The sequence below is a fragment of the Salmo salar genome, chromosome 12 (assembly GCF_965601325.2).
Source record: "Salmo salar chromosome 12, fSalSal1, whole genome shotgun sequence".
Classification (NCBI taxonomy): domain Eukaryota; kingdom Metazoa; phylum Chordata; class Actinopteri; order Salmoniformes; family Salmonidae; genus Salmo; species Salmo salar.
In genome coordinates, this window is record NC_138302.1 from 33,825,675 (window position 1) to 33,843,318 (window position 17,644).

A 17,644-nucleotide genomic window follows, 5' to 3' on the forward strand; every position below is an offset into this window, starting at 1 on the left:
CTTCTGTATTTATGCCTTTAAAATGCACTGGGCAGCTAAAAGAGCTGGGTGGTGACGTTTATAAACCATATAACCGTATATACCATGGTAGTAGTATTAATGGTAGTATTACCCTTTTAGCTAGCCCCTTTCCTTTCTAGATTGTGAGAAAATATTGAAATTAGATACAGATATACAGTATACCAGGGAGGGATATAAGCAAACCAGGCTGTGTTTGTTTGTCGGTAGAGACACCAGTCTCCAAAGTAGACCACTATTGCACGCCTCTCCCCCTGGGGGCTATAGGGGTTTAACTGCTAACGTGTCCATTAGCAGGCATTATTGTCGTTAACTTTTAGGGATTTACGAGAATCGCCTATTTGCTGCTGCCAAGCATTTTAAACAAAGCTAGGCCTACTGTATTCAGTAAGCAGCATTACCAGTAGAGGCCATGTCTGGAGGGTGTTGGTAGTAATGACACATTTATGGGAATCCAAGTGCCAATCCAAGTGCCAATAAAGTATGGAGTTGTGAACAATATACTTGTAGCTGGCACAGTATTTTGAAAATAGACTTTATATAATTTTAATGTTTGAAACACAGCAATTTTTACCAATATCCCTCCCTGGGATTTTCCATTCCTTTTCCCCAATAGAAAACACCACCTCTGCCTCCATCAATCTTGAATCAAGACATGACTGATTTCTACAACATTTTGAAAATAAGAAAGTAAACTATTTTTCAAGCATTTATGTTTGACTGTTTCCCTTTCACTTGGAATGTAGAAACGCATTACACTGTAGGGTTTCTATGATTAACAAATGCCAGATTTAGAGGACAAAGCAACTTGTTTTCAACTTCTCAGCTTGCAAAAACGTGACCCACAGATATTAAAGTTGTGGAGTAAATCTCTCTTGAAGAGGGTGAATCTACAACAGCCTTTCTATTCCTAGCTGTTCAGGCAGCACCACACTACCCGGCTGAATGCGATTGTCAAGAGAAATAGTTCAGAAGCATAGATCCAAAGTAGTAGTTCCTTGAGCCATTGTCACACAAGTCAGGAAAGGTTACCGGTAGTTGAATCTATGAGCTCAAGACACACAAGAGGGAAAACATGATTCAATTTACATTTATTTTTAAGAACATCGTCTGAATTTGTCCATACACGTAAGTGTAATAACTTAAACTGCAGCAATAATATATCACAATATCTCAGTAAAAGAGCAAATTCCAAAGTATTCTTTTTAATCCAATAAATAACTAATCAATTTGGTCCAAATGCATTTACAGACTTATGCATGTATGCGTACCGATTTACAGACACTCAAATTCAAGGCTTACACACATTTCAGAAGGCACTGTGAATTCCTATGAAGAGGACCAGACTGTGCTAAAGTGTTTATATTAAAAGAAAATGAGGGACAGATTCCTAGCAAATGAAACAGGGTCACAACCATTTAAATGCCCAAATGAAAAAACAACGTAAAACAGTACTCAACGATCGTCCAACCAACACCTGTGAAGAATTCCACGTTATTGACATAGTCGGCCATTAACGCCACCAGTTGACTGCTGGTGTGTAAAGTGACTTAACAAAGCACAGTAAATCCTGCTCAAATAATCCACATCACCGCAGTAATCCACCTCTCAGGAAACGTCCTAAGCAGTGAAGAGTGGACACCTGCCAGAGGAGAGGGTCATAATCCAAGAGACCAGGAGCAGGCCAGGATGGCAGAAACTCTGTTGGCCATTTTGATATCTGTAATGGCAAGAGTGACTAGCAGCCTTTCTTGAATCAATGGCCATTGATCAAGGCACGCAGTAGCCTTTTGTTCAGTCAGATCCTATAATCTTACGATATTACGTGTAATTAACGTTTGAGTATCAAAGCTATAAACACAATGTCAGGTGATGTGGCACAATTATGGCCAGAGCAAGTCAAAGTGTTTAATTAGTAGTGCACTTAAACTTGCACTTAAACAGCTTGTCTTTGGGGCAGTGTGACAGTTCAATTGGAATTAGTTAGATGTATATTTATCTAGCACCTGTGGCAGTTGATACAAATAACCTAAGCAGATTGGAAGGCAGGATTTGGAAGGTCAGACCATCATTTACAGATACAATAACACCATTTTATTGAAACTGTCTGTACAGTATAATTCATTGTGAAAGGCAACTGCTATTGGATGAAATTCTTAACTCTTAACTGGTCCCCAAAAAAGTGCCATGGAAAAGTCATGAAAAGCACACAAAACTAGGTTCAAGTTGAAACAATGCTCCAGCCAGTGACAGACTGTATGACTTGTATTCAATACCATAATTAAATGCTCACATGAACAGCTAATTCAAAGTATTTGAACATAATGAAATTCTGTATCACGTAGTGTTAGATACATCCAGTGTTGTAGAAAATGAGTCCAAAAGATAACAAATAAGAGGCCTCTGTAGTATTAACGTGACAGTTTATGAACCGATAGGGTAGGATATCCTCTGTAGTCTTCCAAGTCCACTTTAATGCCACGCTCAGACTGAGTCGGTCTCTCCAGAGGAACTAGCATAGCTTTACAGTGTTGAAGTCAATGTGAGTAGATACCCTGGGTGCTTACGGGCATACGAACCAGGTGCGCTCTCTTTAAGTTCCGTTTCCCTTAAAAGTATTTTCCACTGCGCTTCCTGTCCAGGTTCTAAAGCCAGCTCGCATTAGCTGTTAGCATTTCAGTGAATGTCCAGGCGTTAAAGCCAGCTAGCATTAGCTGCTAGCGCTTTAGTGAGTGCTAGCCTAGTGCACCACATGGTCGATGTCGTACTTTTCGCAGAACTTGCTGGTGAAGGGCAGGCAGGTAAGGTGCTCCAGCCAGTGCCAGTTGATGGGGTAGATATAGAACCAGACGACCAGCGAGGAGAGCAGGCCCAGGTAGACCAGCAGCGATAGCAGGATCAGGACACGCTTTCGGTACTTGTCGAAGTCGCCGAACGTCACGTAGGGCAGGAAGGCGAAGGAGAGCAGCAGGCCGCTGAGGAAGCCGAAGATGTGGGCGATGTTGTCGATCCAGGGCAGCAAGCCACACAGGAACAGGAAGAAGACAATGCCCACCAGCTTGAGGAAGGCCTTCCATGGCTTCTCCAGCATCTGCCAGCCCTGGATGAGCTCCACAAACAGGCAGGCAAGCAGCCCGAACTGGGAGCCAGCTGGGCCAACCTGGATGATAACCAGAGAAAGACAGAGAGAGAGGGAAAAGAGAGAGTCAACCACCTGCTCTGACCAAACAAAATGGAGGGAGGGGTTGATGTTTCACTCAATGACGATGCCACCACTGGATGAATGGGTGACAAGACCAGCACGTGCATGAATGAATGTCACTGTTGACCATAGCATGGGGCATATCAGCGGAAGATGCCGGGATAAATGCATGCATCCTGTTCACTGGCATCTGTTGAAATTCATATCAAATGAAAGTACATTAGCATGAAGGAAGTGGTGGTAGCATTCGTGCTCCTTGCTAATGGACAGGCAGATGACTGAGGCTGAGTTGGTATAGTCCCTTATAGCAGAGGACAATAAGAACCGGGCAAAATGGGAAGCAGGTTCACCAGCATTAAATGTTGATGTCTGTGTGTAATAGTGAATTTGGTCGGTAGTCTACTGATCCAAATGCATGTTTGGAGAGGCTTAGATCTGCAATTGACTTCATCTCAGCAGGGTATTTATTTTTGGTATAATGTCCCCAAATAAATGCTGCGATCAATATATAATTACACCATCTGACATTTTAACCACTGTCACTTTTATGTTTACAGTGACGGTGGATGTTCCAAAAATGGGAATGTGTCATTGTTGGAGTAGTATAACAAAAGAGTATTACACTGTGCCTCCGTTCTGTTGAGGTACAACGGAAATGTAACTACTCAATAATTAGATCTAGACTGAAACCAAGAGCAATGGTTTTTTGGTCACTGGTTCTACAGCTGGCATCCTGATTAGACTGATGTCAGGGCTGTGATAGGCGTACAGGGCTAATCTGAGATTCTAACCTCCTACAAGGACAGGAGATGAGGAGTGAGGCTTTTCACACGCCCTAGGCATGCAGCCTACACGTTCAAGACACTCTATATGGGTGCTCTGAATCCAATCATTTCCCAGCCAGCGCTAGACAGTCTAAGCTTCATTGGCCATTGAACACTTCGTTTGACAGGCTGCGTTTCAGAACGTCTGAACTCTCTCTGACTTCTGAATTTCTGCACTCGCGCGTGACTCAGAAAGTCCTTTGAAGAAGAACTAGCGAATGTTACTGTTCTGACATCCAGTTGTTTCTTTAGAGAGAGGCTGAGTTGCAGAACAGCTCAACTTCTGACATCTGAATTTCTGCACTGAAGAGTGACTCAAAGTCCTTTGAAGAAGTACCAGCGACTGTTACTTTTGTATTATTAAGCATTTCTGAAACCGCCACCAGAACTGAATAAACTACTTTTAAACTTGAAATGAGAAATCCAAGAAATCTTGCAATTTCTATGAAGATCTTGAGATAACACTATAGGCCATCCAACCCTGACCCACCAAAGACTGCTGGTCATACTGCTCGCTGAGCGGAACAATGATATGCCGAACGGTAATCTGGTTTAGAGCGCATGGGAATCATCACACATCACCAGATGCTTTAGCCAGTAATAATAGACCATGACCTTAAGTCACGCATTGGGTTGCAAAATTCCTGGATCTTTCAATAAATTCCCTGGTTTTCCAAAAATCCTGCTTATTCCCTTCTGATTCCACGGAACCTCCAACCAGGAATTCAAGGAAAACCAGGGAAGCACATATTCTCAGGCATTCCCATGGGGCTCTCGGACCGATGCCTCTTTATGTTCATCTTACTTCTTCCACCACTTACACTTCCAGCTGCACTCACTGGTAAATTAACGCAGAAGGTGATTGGTTTTCAGTAGCCCAAGTTGTGACACTTGGGCTTAGTGCACTAGTGTGATCTTTGTAGTACTCTCACTTCATAACAACAACACGAGGGAGAGGGTTGAAGAGGAGGTCTTTGGTAGTTTATTCATCAAAAGCCAAGAAAACAAAATGGTTGCTAATATTTTAAGTCCAAGGTTTCAGATGAGTTAATTAACGCAAGGTGTCTAGTTCATTCAATTTACTCCAAGTATGAATGTAATTTCAAATGTTTTTTGTTTGCGTCAGAATGTTTCATATGTTTAAAACAGTAAATGTGTTATTGGTACAAGGGTGCAATCTCAGCCCTCTCCTGTACTCCCTGTTCACCCACGACTGCGTGGCCATGCACGCCTCCAACTCAATCATGACGTTTGCAGATGACTCCACAGTGGAAGGCTTGATTACCAACAACGACGAGACGGCCTACAGGGAGGAGGTGAGGGCCCTCGGAGTGTGGTGTCAGGAAAATAACCTCTCACTCAATGTCAGCAAAACAATAGATGATCGTGGACTTCAGGAAACAGCAAAAGGAGCACCCCCCTATCCACATCGACAGAACAGCAGTGGAGAAGGTGGAAAGTTTTAAGTTCCCCGGTGTACATATCACTGACAAACTGAAATGGTCCACGCCTCTTCAACCTCAGGAGACTGAAAAAATGTCACCAAAAACCCTCACTAACTTTTACAGGTGCACAATTGAGAGCATCCTGTCGGGCTGTGTCACCGCCTGGAACATCAACTGCACCGCCAACAACCGCAAGGCTCTCCATAGGGTGGTGCGGTCTGCACAACGCATCACCGGGGGCTACCTGCCCTCCAGGACACCTACAACACCTGATGTCACAGGAAGGCAAAAAAGATCATCAAGGACAACAACCACCCGAGCCACTGCCTGTTCACTCCGCTTCCATCCATTAGGAGAGGTCAGTACAGGTACATCAGAGCTGGGACAGAGAGATAGAAGCTGTTTTTCAATCTCAAGGCCATCAGATTGTTAAACAGCCACCACTAGCACAGAGAGGCGGCTGCCTACCTACAGACTTGATATCATTGGCCACTTTAATAAATGGAACACTAGTCACTTTAATAATTACATATCTCGCATTACTCATCTCATATGTATATACTGTATCCTTCACCATCTATACTTTTCTATCTATTGCATTGTCACTCCTCATACATATATTTTATACTTTTATATTCTCATCCCATTCCTTTACTAGATTGTGTGTATTAGGTTTTGTTATGGAATTGTTAGATATTACCTGTTAGATACTGCTGCACTGTTGGATCAAGAAGCATAAGCATTTCCCTACACTCGCAACAACATCTGCTAACCATGTGTATGTGACCACTTCGAAATGAGCTGTTTTGCTAGCTAGCTTTCTAGAAGGCTGCTCACTTGCACGAGGTGACTTGGTGATCAGAGTGTGCCCGAGAGAGACGGGTTAATGGGAAACTTTCGGGAAATGTGAATGTTGTTGCAATCTAAAGCAGAAAATATGAATTACTACAAGGTTCTACATGTTTTTGTTGTTATTAGGATGAGTTTGCATACTGATAGGAATTAATACATACAGTATGTAATAAATATAGGAACAGTATATACAAGGATAATTCATGGTGATAATAAATAGTGAGATGCATTTAAAAAGGTGTGTTATTGCATTTCAGTGTCAATTTAAAAGAGAGATTATAAAGGATTCATTGAGCCATTGAAATGTATAAATGAGACCTAAAACTAATCCTAACTTGTGATGTGTTTAACCACAGTGGCTAGAGAGTGGTTCGGACACAGCTTCGGGGTCTTGTTTACTCCACCAATGGGATAATCCCCTCTTACTGAAACTGGGCTCTAAGTGGCTTGAGATGAGGAGGTGTGCGTCGCCTCACGTCTCTGGAGCTATTCCTGTTGTGTGAAAGGCTGCGTCCTGCTGGTGCAGCAGCGGTGACATTTCGGAGTGCTAGCTCACAGTAACTTCACACTAGGACAGTGACAGATGCACGTAGTGCCAAATCATGTCAAAGAAGCACAGCTGCAGCCACATACCTGCAGATTTTTGTAATAGAGATTGAAAGAATGAAAAAAATAGATTTTTCCAGAAATAGGTACTCCTCGGGAGTTATAAACTCTGATCCATAATCTGTATGTAGAAGCACTGGAAGACTAGACCCTTTATTTTTTCAACAATTGAACAGACCAGGAATCTGGATTAGCGTTGCAGTGACCTTTGTTAACCCACACCATATCATTAGGGTCATCTGGAGCGAGCAAGAGAGTGCGTTCTACAGAGGCCAATTGTGAGAGGTTGGTTTGTGTCAATTAGGTCATTCACAGCAGCTCTCTTCTCCCACTTGGCAACGCCCACGTCACAAACAATGCTTCCTGTCCGTGATACTGAGCCTTGTCCTCGAGCACAAAACTGTAGAGCATGCCCTTCCTTCCAGTAACATTTGCACTCTTCATTTCTACAACCTATCATACTACGAGTGAATCAAATTGTAATCAATTAAGTTTACCATTGATGGGCTATTACAGTCTGGTCATACAGAAAGGAGGCTGAACACCAGAAGAAATAGAACAAGGGGAAAACATTTCAGTAACTTGTCCACTCTTCCTATGCTAAATGGTCAGTAATATCCCTATGGTAAACCTGTGACAGGAGATTACAAAGGAACAGGGTCTCCTGTCCAAAGACGCTCTGAAATCACTTCCTGTGCCCTTCACATTTACCCTACCGCTGACTCCGCAACCTGTACTGAGCTTCCCTGCCTCTCTCGCTCTCTCCTTAACACACAGGCACAATTAAGCCAGCTGCCTCGCCTCAAGGGGATTGGACTAACTTTCCATTAGCACATCACACACTGCAGAAGAAAAGGGCTTGGTTGGATTAGATCATGTCCAGATAACACAACAAGCACCACCGTGTCCCGGTCAGGGAGAGGAACACAGAGAGCTGGACATTGCCTCTGTAGGGAGGATAGGGCTACAATGGGAATGACAGTGAATGACAAAACGTGTAAGAGTGTGTTTGTGTGTGCGACCACACTTGAGAGACTCAGACATGGTCTGAGACAGAAAGAATGGGTCAACTGACTGGGTCAACACTAATTTGTGATAAAACATGAACATGAGACCCAGTTGTGTGTGTTGGGCAAAGGAATGCAAAAATGTATTGAATGCATGGAGCTTTACAGTTTACATGGAGTGAATTGATACCCATTTTCACCACTAGGGGGACCCTGGCACACCACATCTGGTTACAGCAGCCAAGGCTCTACTTCTCAGGCTGTCAGAACATCTCATTGACTGTGCCAACCCTAGCAATTCAGCCAGTTCCCACAATTGCAATACGTTTTTGTCAATGGCATTTCTTCCAATGCTTTGAGCATACAAATGAATACAGGATCTCTATGGCTTCCTCAAGCCATGTGTAATGGTTCTGTTCCAGCTTCAGGTGATATGGAGGCAGGACAGAGGCAGTTAAGTCCTGATCGTTTACCCTCCAGACAGGGTCACGTCCAGTCCAGTAATCTCCCTATCCAAAGCTCCTCCAGTAACCGAGCTAAGCTCAGTGGCTGCCCGGGCCTAGCTGAAATGTTAACGGTCTCTCTCTCACCAGCTTTCCTGGAAAACACCTCACCAGCTTAATGGAGATCAGCAGTGGCAGTTGTGTTAGCTGAGCAGGTGTGTGTACGTGTGTGTGAGCCGGGGTGTGTGTGTGTGTGTGTACCTCAGCTCTGTAGGGGAGGAAGAGGGCGCTGGCCAGGTTGCCGGTGATGCCAGAGAGGACGTAGACGATGGAGATGCGGACCCAGCCAGCCAGCTTCTCCAGGTCTCTCAGGATAGTCATCTGGAACACTACTGACACCAGGCAGTGGAGGAGGCTTCATAGGGAAAGGGAAGAGGCCAGTCAGAGGACAACGCATGGAAATGTACACGCATACTGTAGGATTATGCTATATTAACGCACACACACACACACACACACACACACACACACCTGAACCCCAGCACGTGCTGTAATCTCCTCACTAAGTAACGATATCTGAATCATGTGGGGGAATCCTCTCTACACAGTATTTGCTGTTAAGGCCATACTTAGGGACACAATGGGACATCCCTGAGCATTCACTGACCATGTAAACTGACAAGGAACAATCAGAGCCGTGTAGTAGGCTACAACTACAGTTAAACAAAGTATTAAAGGCCCAGTGCAATCAAAAACGTGGTTTTTCTGTGTTTTATATATATTTCCACACTGAGGTTGGAATAATACTGTGAAATTGTCAATAATGCCCTATTAGTGCAAGAACTGCTTGAAATTTGAGCCTGTTTTGGCAGGATGGACTTTTGGCAAGAATTTAGCTAAGACTATCTTGTAGTGCCTTTATTGGCAGAGGGGTTTGGAACTCTTTCTTATTGGTCTGTAAACAAATTTACTGCCTGGTGATGTCAAATATACTGCCTGGTGATGTCAAATATACTGCCTGGTGATGTCAAATATACTGCCTGGTGATGTCAAATATACTTCCTGGTGATGCCAAATATACTGCCTGGTGATGCCAAATATACTGCCTGGTGATGCCAAATATACTGCCTGGTGATGCCAATAAAAGCACTACAAGATAGTCTTAGCTAAATTCTTGCTTAAGAAATTGCTCTTTGCTAAGAAGCGATTTTTGACAATAAATATATTTTATCACAGTAAGATACTTAATTGTTACCCAGAAATGATTTGATATTGAGATAAAACAGCTACACTGGACCTTCAACAGAGTATTACAGAGATTTTCCTGGTCAGGTCAAGTGGTTGGCAAAAACCCATCACCCATTCTAAATCTTTATTTAACTAGGCAAGTAAATTAAGAACAAATTCTTATTTACAAGGACAGCCTAGGAACAGTGGGTTAACTGCCTTCTTCAGGGGCAGAACGACCAATTTTTACCTTGTCAGCTCAGGGATTCGATCTAGCAAACTTTTGGTTACTGGCCCAGCGCTCTAACCACTAGTCTACCTGCCGGCACCAAGTATTGATGTGACTACAGTGAGCTGACCTGAGGTCTACATAGTCTTACTGTCAAGCACTTTAGGGTAAAAACAATGTCATGTATAAAAAGTACTTTAGAAATACAGTGTATGATTACCCTGCGTGTAGGAACAAGGAGAGCCACAGCCTGTAGACCTGGTCAGGGACGTCAGGGTTGAGGAAGGGCAGGAGGCCACACACATCATCCAGACAGTGGATCTGTAAACAAAGAGCGACCACCGGATCAGATGGGGCGTTGGCTGTCATTAAACAAACCCTGTAAACAACGCCCACACAGGACAGACAGAGGGACAAACACCCACCTACCTGGGAACAGAGGGTGGCCTCCTCGTGGAAGTAACCGTGCATGAAGGAGCAGTACTCTCTCGTAGTGATCTCACACCGGCCCTTAGTTCCTATGCAGCAGGGTCGTCCCTTGAGGTTACAGTCCATGTGTCTGTAGCCTGTCAGGTTCGTCTTGCGTGGGGAGGTACAGATCTGGGATCAGATGGAGGGAAGGTGAGAAGAAGCTAGTGTTGGTTTCCACTGATCCAAGACCTGAGGTTTACGATGGTTCTGTAACCTCTCAGCCACTGCTGTATTTTAATACCAGGGGCTTATACTGTACAGTGAGGTGCAACATTCTGTAGAAATGGAATGTATAATGATGTCTGTTCACGCAATACATGTTAGCAGGGCTGTCAGACGGAGCATAACTCTGAATGATCCTCCTGTCACTCACCGGCCAATGTGTGATGTCATCGGGCCAGATGTGAGGCTCTGCTGAGGCGGGCTCTTCACAGGTCCTGTTCCCAGCATGCATCAGGAAAACAGATAGCAGGAAGAAACTTTATGATACCCTTGAGTTCGTTTTACCTTGTCAGGTCAGGACAGGGTGTGTGTGTGTGTGTGTGTGTGGGTGTGTGTGTGTGTGTGTGTGTGTGTTACCACTGTAATCGTTATAGTAGAACAGTATCAAAGACCGTACCTGGGGTCCTGGTGACACACAGAGCCTGATGATCTCAGAATGTCCACATTCTCACCCCTCCATTTCATGAAGGTGGCCAATGACTCCTACACACAGACCAGAATAAACACAGCCAGACACAAGTTGATCATCTTGTTTCTAGTTTACAAGCATTCATCTCTCGGTGGCAAGAGAGAGTGTGTGTGAGTGTGAGACAGACAGACAGACAGACACAGAGACAGAGACAGAGACAGAGACAGAGACAGACAAAGTGGGAGTACAATAGTGGTTTGTGTGTATGTGTGTGGGTCTACTACAGTGTTTGTGAGGGCCTACAATAATACATGAGCGTACTGCCTACGTGTCTGTTTGCGTACCGAGCAGTCGTTGCTGAGGGTCTGGACACAGCCCGAGTTGTCGTTCTGTACACAGCAGCCTGACTCTCTCTCCTGGTCCTTGGCTTTCTGGATGAGACTGACTATCTGGCTGTCCTTGCGGATACACGGGGAGAACTTGGCCCCAAGGTGGATTAGGTCATCCTGTGAGGGGTAACAGAATACAGGAATACATCGTTGATCTAGCAACCAGAAACATATTTGACGTAGCTACCAAAAATAGTTAACCTAACCTGGCAACCCCAGCACAGTTAACCTAACCTGGCAACCCCAGCACAGTTAACCTAACCTGGCAACCCCAGCACAGTTAACCTAACCTGGCAACCCCAGCACAGTTAACCTAACCTGGCAACCCCAGCACAGTTAACCTAACCTGGCAACCCCAGCACAGTTAACCTAACCTGGCAACCCCAGTACAGTTAACCTAACCTGGCAACCCCAGCACAGTTAACCTTACTTGGGAATCCAATAAAGTTAACCTAACCGGGCAACTCAGAACCAGGGCCAAAGAAGAGTTAGCATACTGGCCTAGCCTTTGTTTTAGCTGGTTGTTAGACCTCTTTTCTGTATTGTAAGTAGTCAAGCAATCATATTTTGATAGTCAACCATACAAAAAGGTAGTAGTGCATCACAGTACAGAACAGACAAAGCTAGTTATCCACCAAAACCCCAGCTACAGTTATTTGAGCTATAGCCACCCGCTAGGCTAGTCGTGTGGGACCCTTTACACTCTTCATACTGTGGCCTATGTGGGATGATGTGGTGGAGCCATCGTCATACTTGATCAGAAAACACCCACTTTTTCACTTGACACCCTACATAGACCCTAAACTGTAACATGGGTGACTGACCGTCAGCCCACCACATTCTCTGAAATTAACATTCTGTATCACTCTACAAGTGGATATGAACCTGACAAGTGTGAAGTTTCTCAAGGCAAACTGAAGTCAGAAAGTCCTTCGGTACAGTCAGGAGGCACACTAGCACAGTCAGGAGGCACACTAGCAAGTACACTATAGTAAGTGAGTAAATAACTAGTTAATAAAAACTAGTGAGTGAGTCCAGAAATTCTTTAGCGTGTCCTGTTGAAGCCTAAGTGCGTCTCCCACCAACACCGCAGACGTAGCCCATCAAAACTAAAGCCCCACATGTAAGACTAGAAAGACATTCAGTATGTATGACATGTGCGATAGAAGAGCAGTGACTCACAGAGCCAGGGCCGATCCAGAAGTTCTCCTGCTGGATGAACTTGACGCTCTCATAGATGCCTTTGTTCTTCAACACCTGTGGAGGGAGACCAAGAAAACACAGTCAGGAGAAACAGCGCAATAGATCACCAAGGTAGCCATTGTGGATCAAAAGAGGTATGCCAGAAGCCACCACAGAAAACATTGGATTACAGAAGCCATTTTGGATCCTATTAGGGGGTCCAGTTGCCTATCCCCTGTGGGACTCCTCACCAGTTCAGATGTGGAGTGTTGGGCGAACCCCACAGGGGCAAAGCCATAGGTAGCACAGGCCAGGATGGTGATGACCACGTGGACAAAGGTGATCCAATAGGTGAAGTACGGTCTGAGGGACACGACACAGCAGGGTTGTTTTCCTTATTTGATTGGATCGTTTGAAAATGTACACAACGCTATCGCTGCAGGGCGAAAATCACATGTATGTGGTTCTCACAGACGAATGAATGCCCACTAAATGTGAAGTACTGGGTGTGGATTGTGTGTGTGAAAGTACTGTACGTATTCATCTGCGTGTTTCCTTTCCCTCCTCACCTGTGGCTGCTGAAGTCGTCCAGCTGTTTCTGCACCTGGCTGCTGATGCTGCGGCGGTAGTGACGGTTGAGCCAGTTTCCCACCACGCCCATGCCGTACTGCCGCTTGGGCTTGTCAAAGGCAAAGTGCTTGACCTGGGAAGCAATACGGCGCCCCCGCTGCTGTGACCTGGCCTTCTCAATACGCATGGTGGGGGTTTTAGACACATCCCTACTGGGGGGGGGGGGGCAGAAAGAGAGACACAGGGAGAGAGAGAGGCAGGGAGAGAGAGAGAGAGAGAGAGAGAGAGAGAGAGAGAGACAGAGCGAGACGCACAGAGAGCGAGAGAAACAGAGACAGAAACATGAGGCAAAGGGAAGGGTTGAAAGAGGGGAGGAGAGAAAGACAAACTTAAAGTCAAAAACTGCAGAAGCCAATGAGACTTTATCAATCTATGTCTTTTAATCACTCTCCCCATCCCTCTGATGGAGGCTACTTACAGGCCCTGGTAGGGCTCATGGTGATCTCCATAGGAAGCTGACATAGGGGGAGAGTCGAACACATCATCAGCCATGGAGTACAACTCATCATGGGCATCCACCTGAGACAGAGAGTTGACGTGGGGAGAATGTTACTGAGAGGCCCACAGAAAACAAATCTCTTCTCAATTTTCTAATGTAGAAAATTCCATCCACCATTCTGCACTAATCATTCCATCTACTATCCTCCCCTACACACCATCATCCCCCTCAACCAGTCCATATACATCACTACATACTCCATCACACGTCTACTATCCTCCCCTAGAGACAGACAGAGACATATAGAGGAGACAGACAGAGACATATAGAGGAGACAGACAGAGACATATAGAGGAGACAGACAGAGACATATAGAGGAGACATATAAAAGAGACAGAGACATATAGAAGAGACAGAGAGAGAGACAGAGACATAAGAAGAGACAGAGACATATAGAGGAGACATATAAAAGAGACAGAGACATATAGAAGAGACAGAGAGAGAGAGACAGAGACATAAGAAGAGACAGAGACATATAGAGGGCAGACGAGACGAGGAGACATATGAGAGCGAGACATGGGGCATAAAAGAGACAGAGACATATAGAAGAGCAGAGAGAGAGACAGAGACATAAGAAGAGACAGAGACATATAGAGGAGACAGACAGAGACATATAGAGGAGACATATAGAGAGCAGACAGAGACATATAGAGGAGACATATAGAAAAGACAGAGACATATAGAAGAGACAGACAGAGACATATAGAGGAGGCAGACAGAGACATATAGAGGAGACAGACAGAGACATATAGAGGAGACATATAGAAGAGACAGAGACATATAGAAGAGACAGAGAGGGGAAAAGATAGACATATAGAAGAGCCAGAGAACTAATACAAACAAAAACATGCAGACGGAGGCAGCGAAAGAGGAGAGGGAGAGAAAGAGAGACGACTGAGGCACACGGAGAGATAGACAAACAGAAAGAGAGACAGAGAAAGCAAGAGGAGGACACAGAGAGAAAGGTAGATAAAGTATCATTACCTTGCTGAAGAAGACAGACTCGTGAGCGTCTGCTGAGTCCACAGTATCCTCATCCAGCAAGCTGGGCCGGGCGAAGCTCTGCCGGCGGAAACTACGACTTGTCTGGGAGCCCACTAGACCTGAACGACCCTGAACCACACACACAACCGGGACAACATCAAAGACTAGCATGTGGGGAGAAACAACTCAACTCAAATATGACTGAAGTACAGTACAACATACACAGATCAACATAGCAGTCTTTTAAGCAAAAAATCTGTATTTATGTCAAGCACGTACACACAAAACCATAAAATATTCATCTGTACTTCGCTCAATAGCAACAGACATGCACACGCACTCTTGAAAGTACACTCAAAGGTAGTCTAGTTTCCTCTAACAATCCCCAGTGATGATCAGGTTGGAGATGAAACCCCATCCACACACACACTTCCCCTAACGTTCCCCAGCGCCCGCTCACCCTGAGTAGGTTGGACGCTGCTCGTATACTCATGCGGGCGACAGACTCCCTCTTGCGTCGGGGCAGGTGGGCGTATCCCCCGGAGCGCTGGGACGAGAACCCCGGGGTGACGGGTCCCGTGTGGGGGGTACGGGGAGGTCGGTCCGTCTCATCCGGGTAGCGGAACGCTCGCCCCCGCGCTAGGGGGTCCACAATCTGGGGGGCGGACAGACCGGGAAAGTTCACGCTGATTAAACAGAAACAAACTAAATAATTAACTGTCACATCATTAGCTTCATCACAAAAAAAAGCTACATTGTAAAGCTGAAATCCTCAAGAGGTGACATTTAAACTCGCTGGAGGAAACGAAATCAGGAAAACGTTGCACTCTACAAGAGTTGACACAGAATTACACTGACAGCCCTACGTGAAAGTGTTAGATGTCACAGTGACATTCACACACCTAGAATCCATCTACTAGGAGTGTGTGTGTGTGTGTGTGCACGTCTGTGTGTGTGCACGTCTTTGTGTGTGTGTGTGTGTGTGTGTGTGTGTGCACACATCTGTGTGTGTGTGTGTGTGTGTGTGCGCGCGTGCACATCTCTGTGTGTGTGTGCGCGCGTCTGTGTGCAGAGGTATCAGTCAGCGTGAGTGTGTCAGAGAGAATGTAGAATCTTGTTATGCAGTCTTACCCGAGTCTTCATAGGAGTCGACAGAGAGCAAAAGAGAAAGATGAACAAAAAGAGATTGGGAGAGAGAGACAGAAATAAGGGGGCAGAGAGTGACAGACAGAAGGAGAGAGAAGGAGAGAGAGTCGTGGAGACGAACTAGCACCCAGGAGCGGGTGTGTTGGAGTCAGAGGAGAAGAGCAGAATGTGTGGGGACTAACAGAAACAATACGTCTAGCTGGGGCTCAGACGTAGCCAACCTCCTGTCACCACGGTGCCCCGCTCTGCATTATTTATGGCAGGCAGAGGGTGCACTTCACTTCCCCTTGAGTGGCACTACCGCCACCCTTCCTCCACCTACTCTCTGTGATCTCTCCATTCTGAGTAGAGGTCCAAAAGTCGGAGTCTAATCTGATGTCTGACACCGAGACGAGTGATGACGGTTGTTGATGATAGCGTCTTGTTAGGTAAAGTTGATTTGATTGTGCAACAAATACAGTGTCCCCGTCTACAAACAATCCCTATCCCTCACTCCCTGGGCACTTCATGTAGATCAGAAAATATGTGGATAGTAGTATCTTTCCTTGCCACTTACTTTATTGCTACTACGGTGCATTCAGAAAGTATTCAGACCCGTTGACGTATTTGTTACAGCCTTCTTCTAAAATGGATTAAATAAAAGTTTCCCCTCAATCAATCTGCACACAATACAGCATAATGACAAAGTCAAAACAGGCTTTTAGAAATGTTTGCAAATGTATTAAAAATAAAAACAGAAATAACTTATTCACATAAGTATTCAGACCATTTGCTATGAGATTTCGATATTGAGCTCAGGTGCATCCGGTTTCCATTGATCATCCTTGAGATGCTTCTACAACCTGATTCATATCCACCCGTGGTTAATTTAATAGATCGGACATGATTTGGAGAGGCACACACCTGTCTATATAAGGTCCCACAGTTGACAATGCATGTCAGAGCAAAAACCAAGCCATGAGGTTGGAAATGTCCGTAGAGCTCCGAGACTCGAGGCACAGATCTGGGGAAGGGTACCACAACATTTCTGCAATATTGAAGGTCCCGAGGAACACAGTGGCCTCCATCATTCTTAAATGGAAGAAGTTTGGAACCACCAAGACTCTTCCTAGAGCTGGTCCGCCCGGCCAAACTGTGCAATCAGGGGAGAAGGGCCTTGGACAGGGAGGTGACCAAGAACCTGATGGTCACTCTGACAGAGCTCTAGAGTTCCTCTGTGGAGATGGGAGAACCTTCCAGAAGAACAACTATCTGTGCAGCTCTCCACCAATCAGGCCTTTATGATAGAGTGGCTAGACAGAAGCCACTCCTCAGTAAAAGGCACATGATAGCTCACTTGGAGTTTGCCTAAAGGTACCTAAAGACGATCAGACCATGAGAAACAAGATTCTATGGTCTGATGAAACCAAGATTGAACTCATTGGCCTGAATGCCAAGCGTCAACTCTGGACGAAACCTGGCACCATCCCTACGGTGAAGTTTGGTGGTGGCAGCATCATGCTGTGGGGATGTTTTTCAGCGGCAGGGGCTGGGAGATTAGTCAGTATCGAAGGAAAGATGAACGGCACAAAGTACAGAGAGATCCTTGATGAAAACCTGCTCCAGAGCGTTCAGGACCTCAGACTGGGGCGAAGGTTCACCTTCCAACAGGACAACGACCCTAAGCACACACCCTAGACAACGCAGGAGTGGCTTCGGGACAAGTCTCTGAATGTCCTTGAGTGGCCGGGCCAGAGCCCGGATTTGAACGCGATCGGACATCTCTGGAAATAGCTGTGCAGCGACACTCCCCATCCAACCTGACAGAGCTTGAGAGGATCTGCAGAGAAGAATGAAATGAATGAAACTCCCCAAATACA

The 17,644-nt window shown here is 45.3% G+C and overlaps 1 protein-coding gene across 3 annotated transcripts in view; it reads right to left on the bottom strand.

Moving 5' to 3' along the window:
• Window positions 1-1,092: 1,092 nt before the first annotated feature.
• LOC106564910 (inactive rhomboid protein 2) overlaps window positions 1,093-17,644 on the bottom strand; it is a 36,320-nt gene continuing 19,768 nt past the window's right edge. For 2 of the 3 annotated variants that reach the window (XM_082958868.1, XM_082958869.1), the window contains 13 exons: window positions 15,100-15,294; window positions 14,640-14,768; window positions 13,575-13,675; window positions 13,096-13,308; window positions 12,778-12,889; window positions 12,527-12,601; window positions 11,300-11,461; window positions 10,944-11,029; window positions 10,698-10,761; window positions 10,283-10,453; window positions 10,074-10,174; window positions 8,659-8,812; window positions 1,093-3,178 (listed from right to left, as the gene is read on the bottom strand). In XM_082958868.1, coding sequence (XP_082814994.1) covers window positions 2,759-3,178; window positions 8,659-8,812; window positions 10,074-10,174; window positions 10,283-10,453; window positions 10,698-10,761; window positions 10,944-11,029; window positions 11,300-11,461; window positions 12,527-12,601; window positions 12,778-12,889; window positions 13,096-13,308; window positions 13,575-13,675; window positions 14,640-14,768; window positions 15,100-15,294 — 1,983 coding nt within the window. In that variant the 3' untranslated portion in view covers window positions 1,093-2,758. The remainder of the gene's footprint in view (window positions 3,179-8,658; window positions 8,813-10,073; window positions 10,175-10,282; window positions 10,454-10,697; window positions 10,762-10,943; window positions 11,030-11,299; window positions 11,462-12,526; window positions 12,602-12,777; window positions 12,890-13,095; window positions 13,309-13,574; window positions 13,676-14,639; window positions 14,769-15,099; window positions 15,295-17,644) is intronic. The other variant, XM_082958870.1, reaches the window with a different exon arrangement.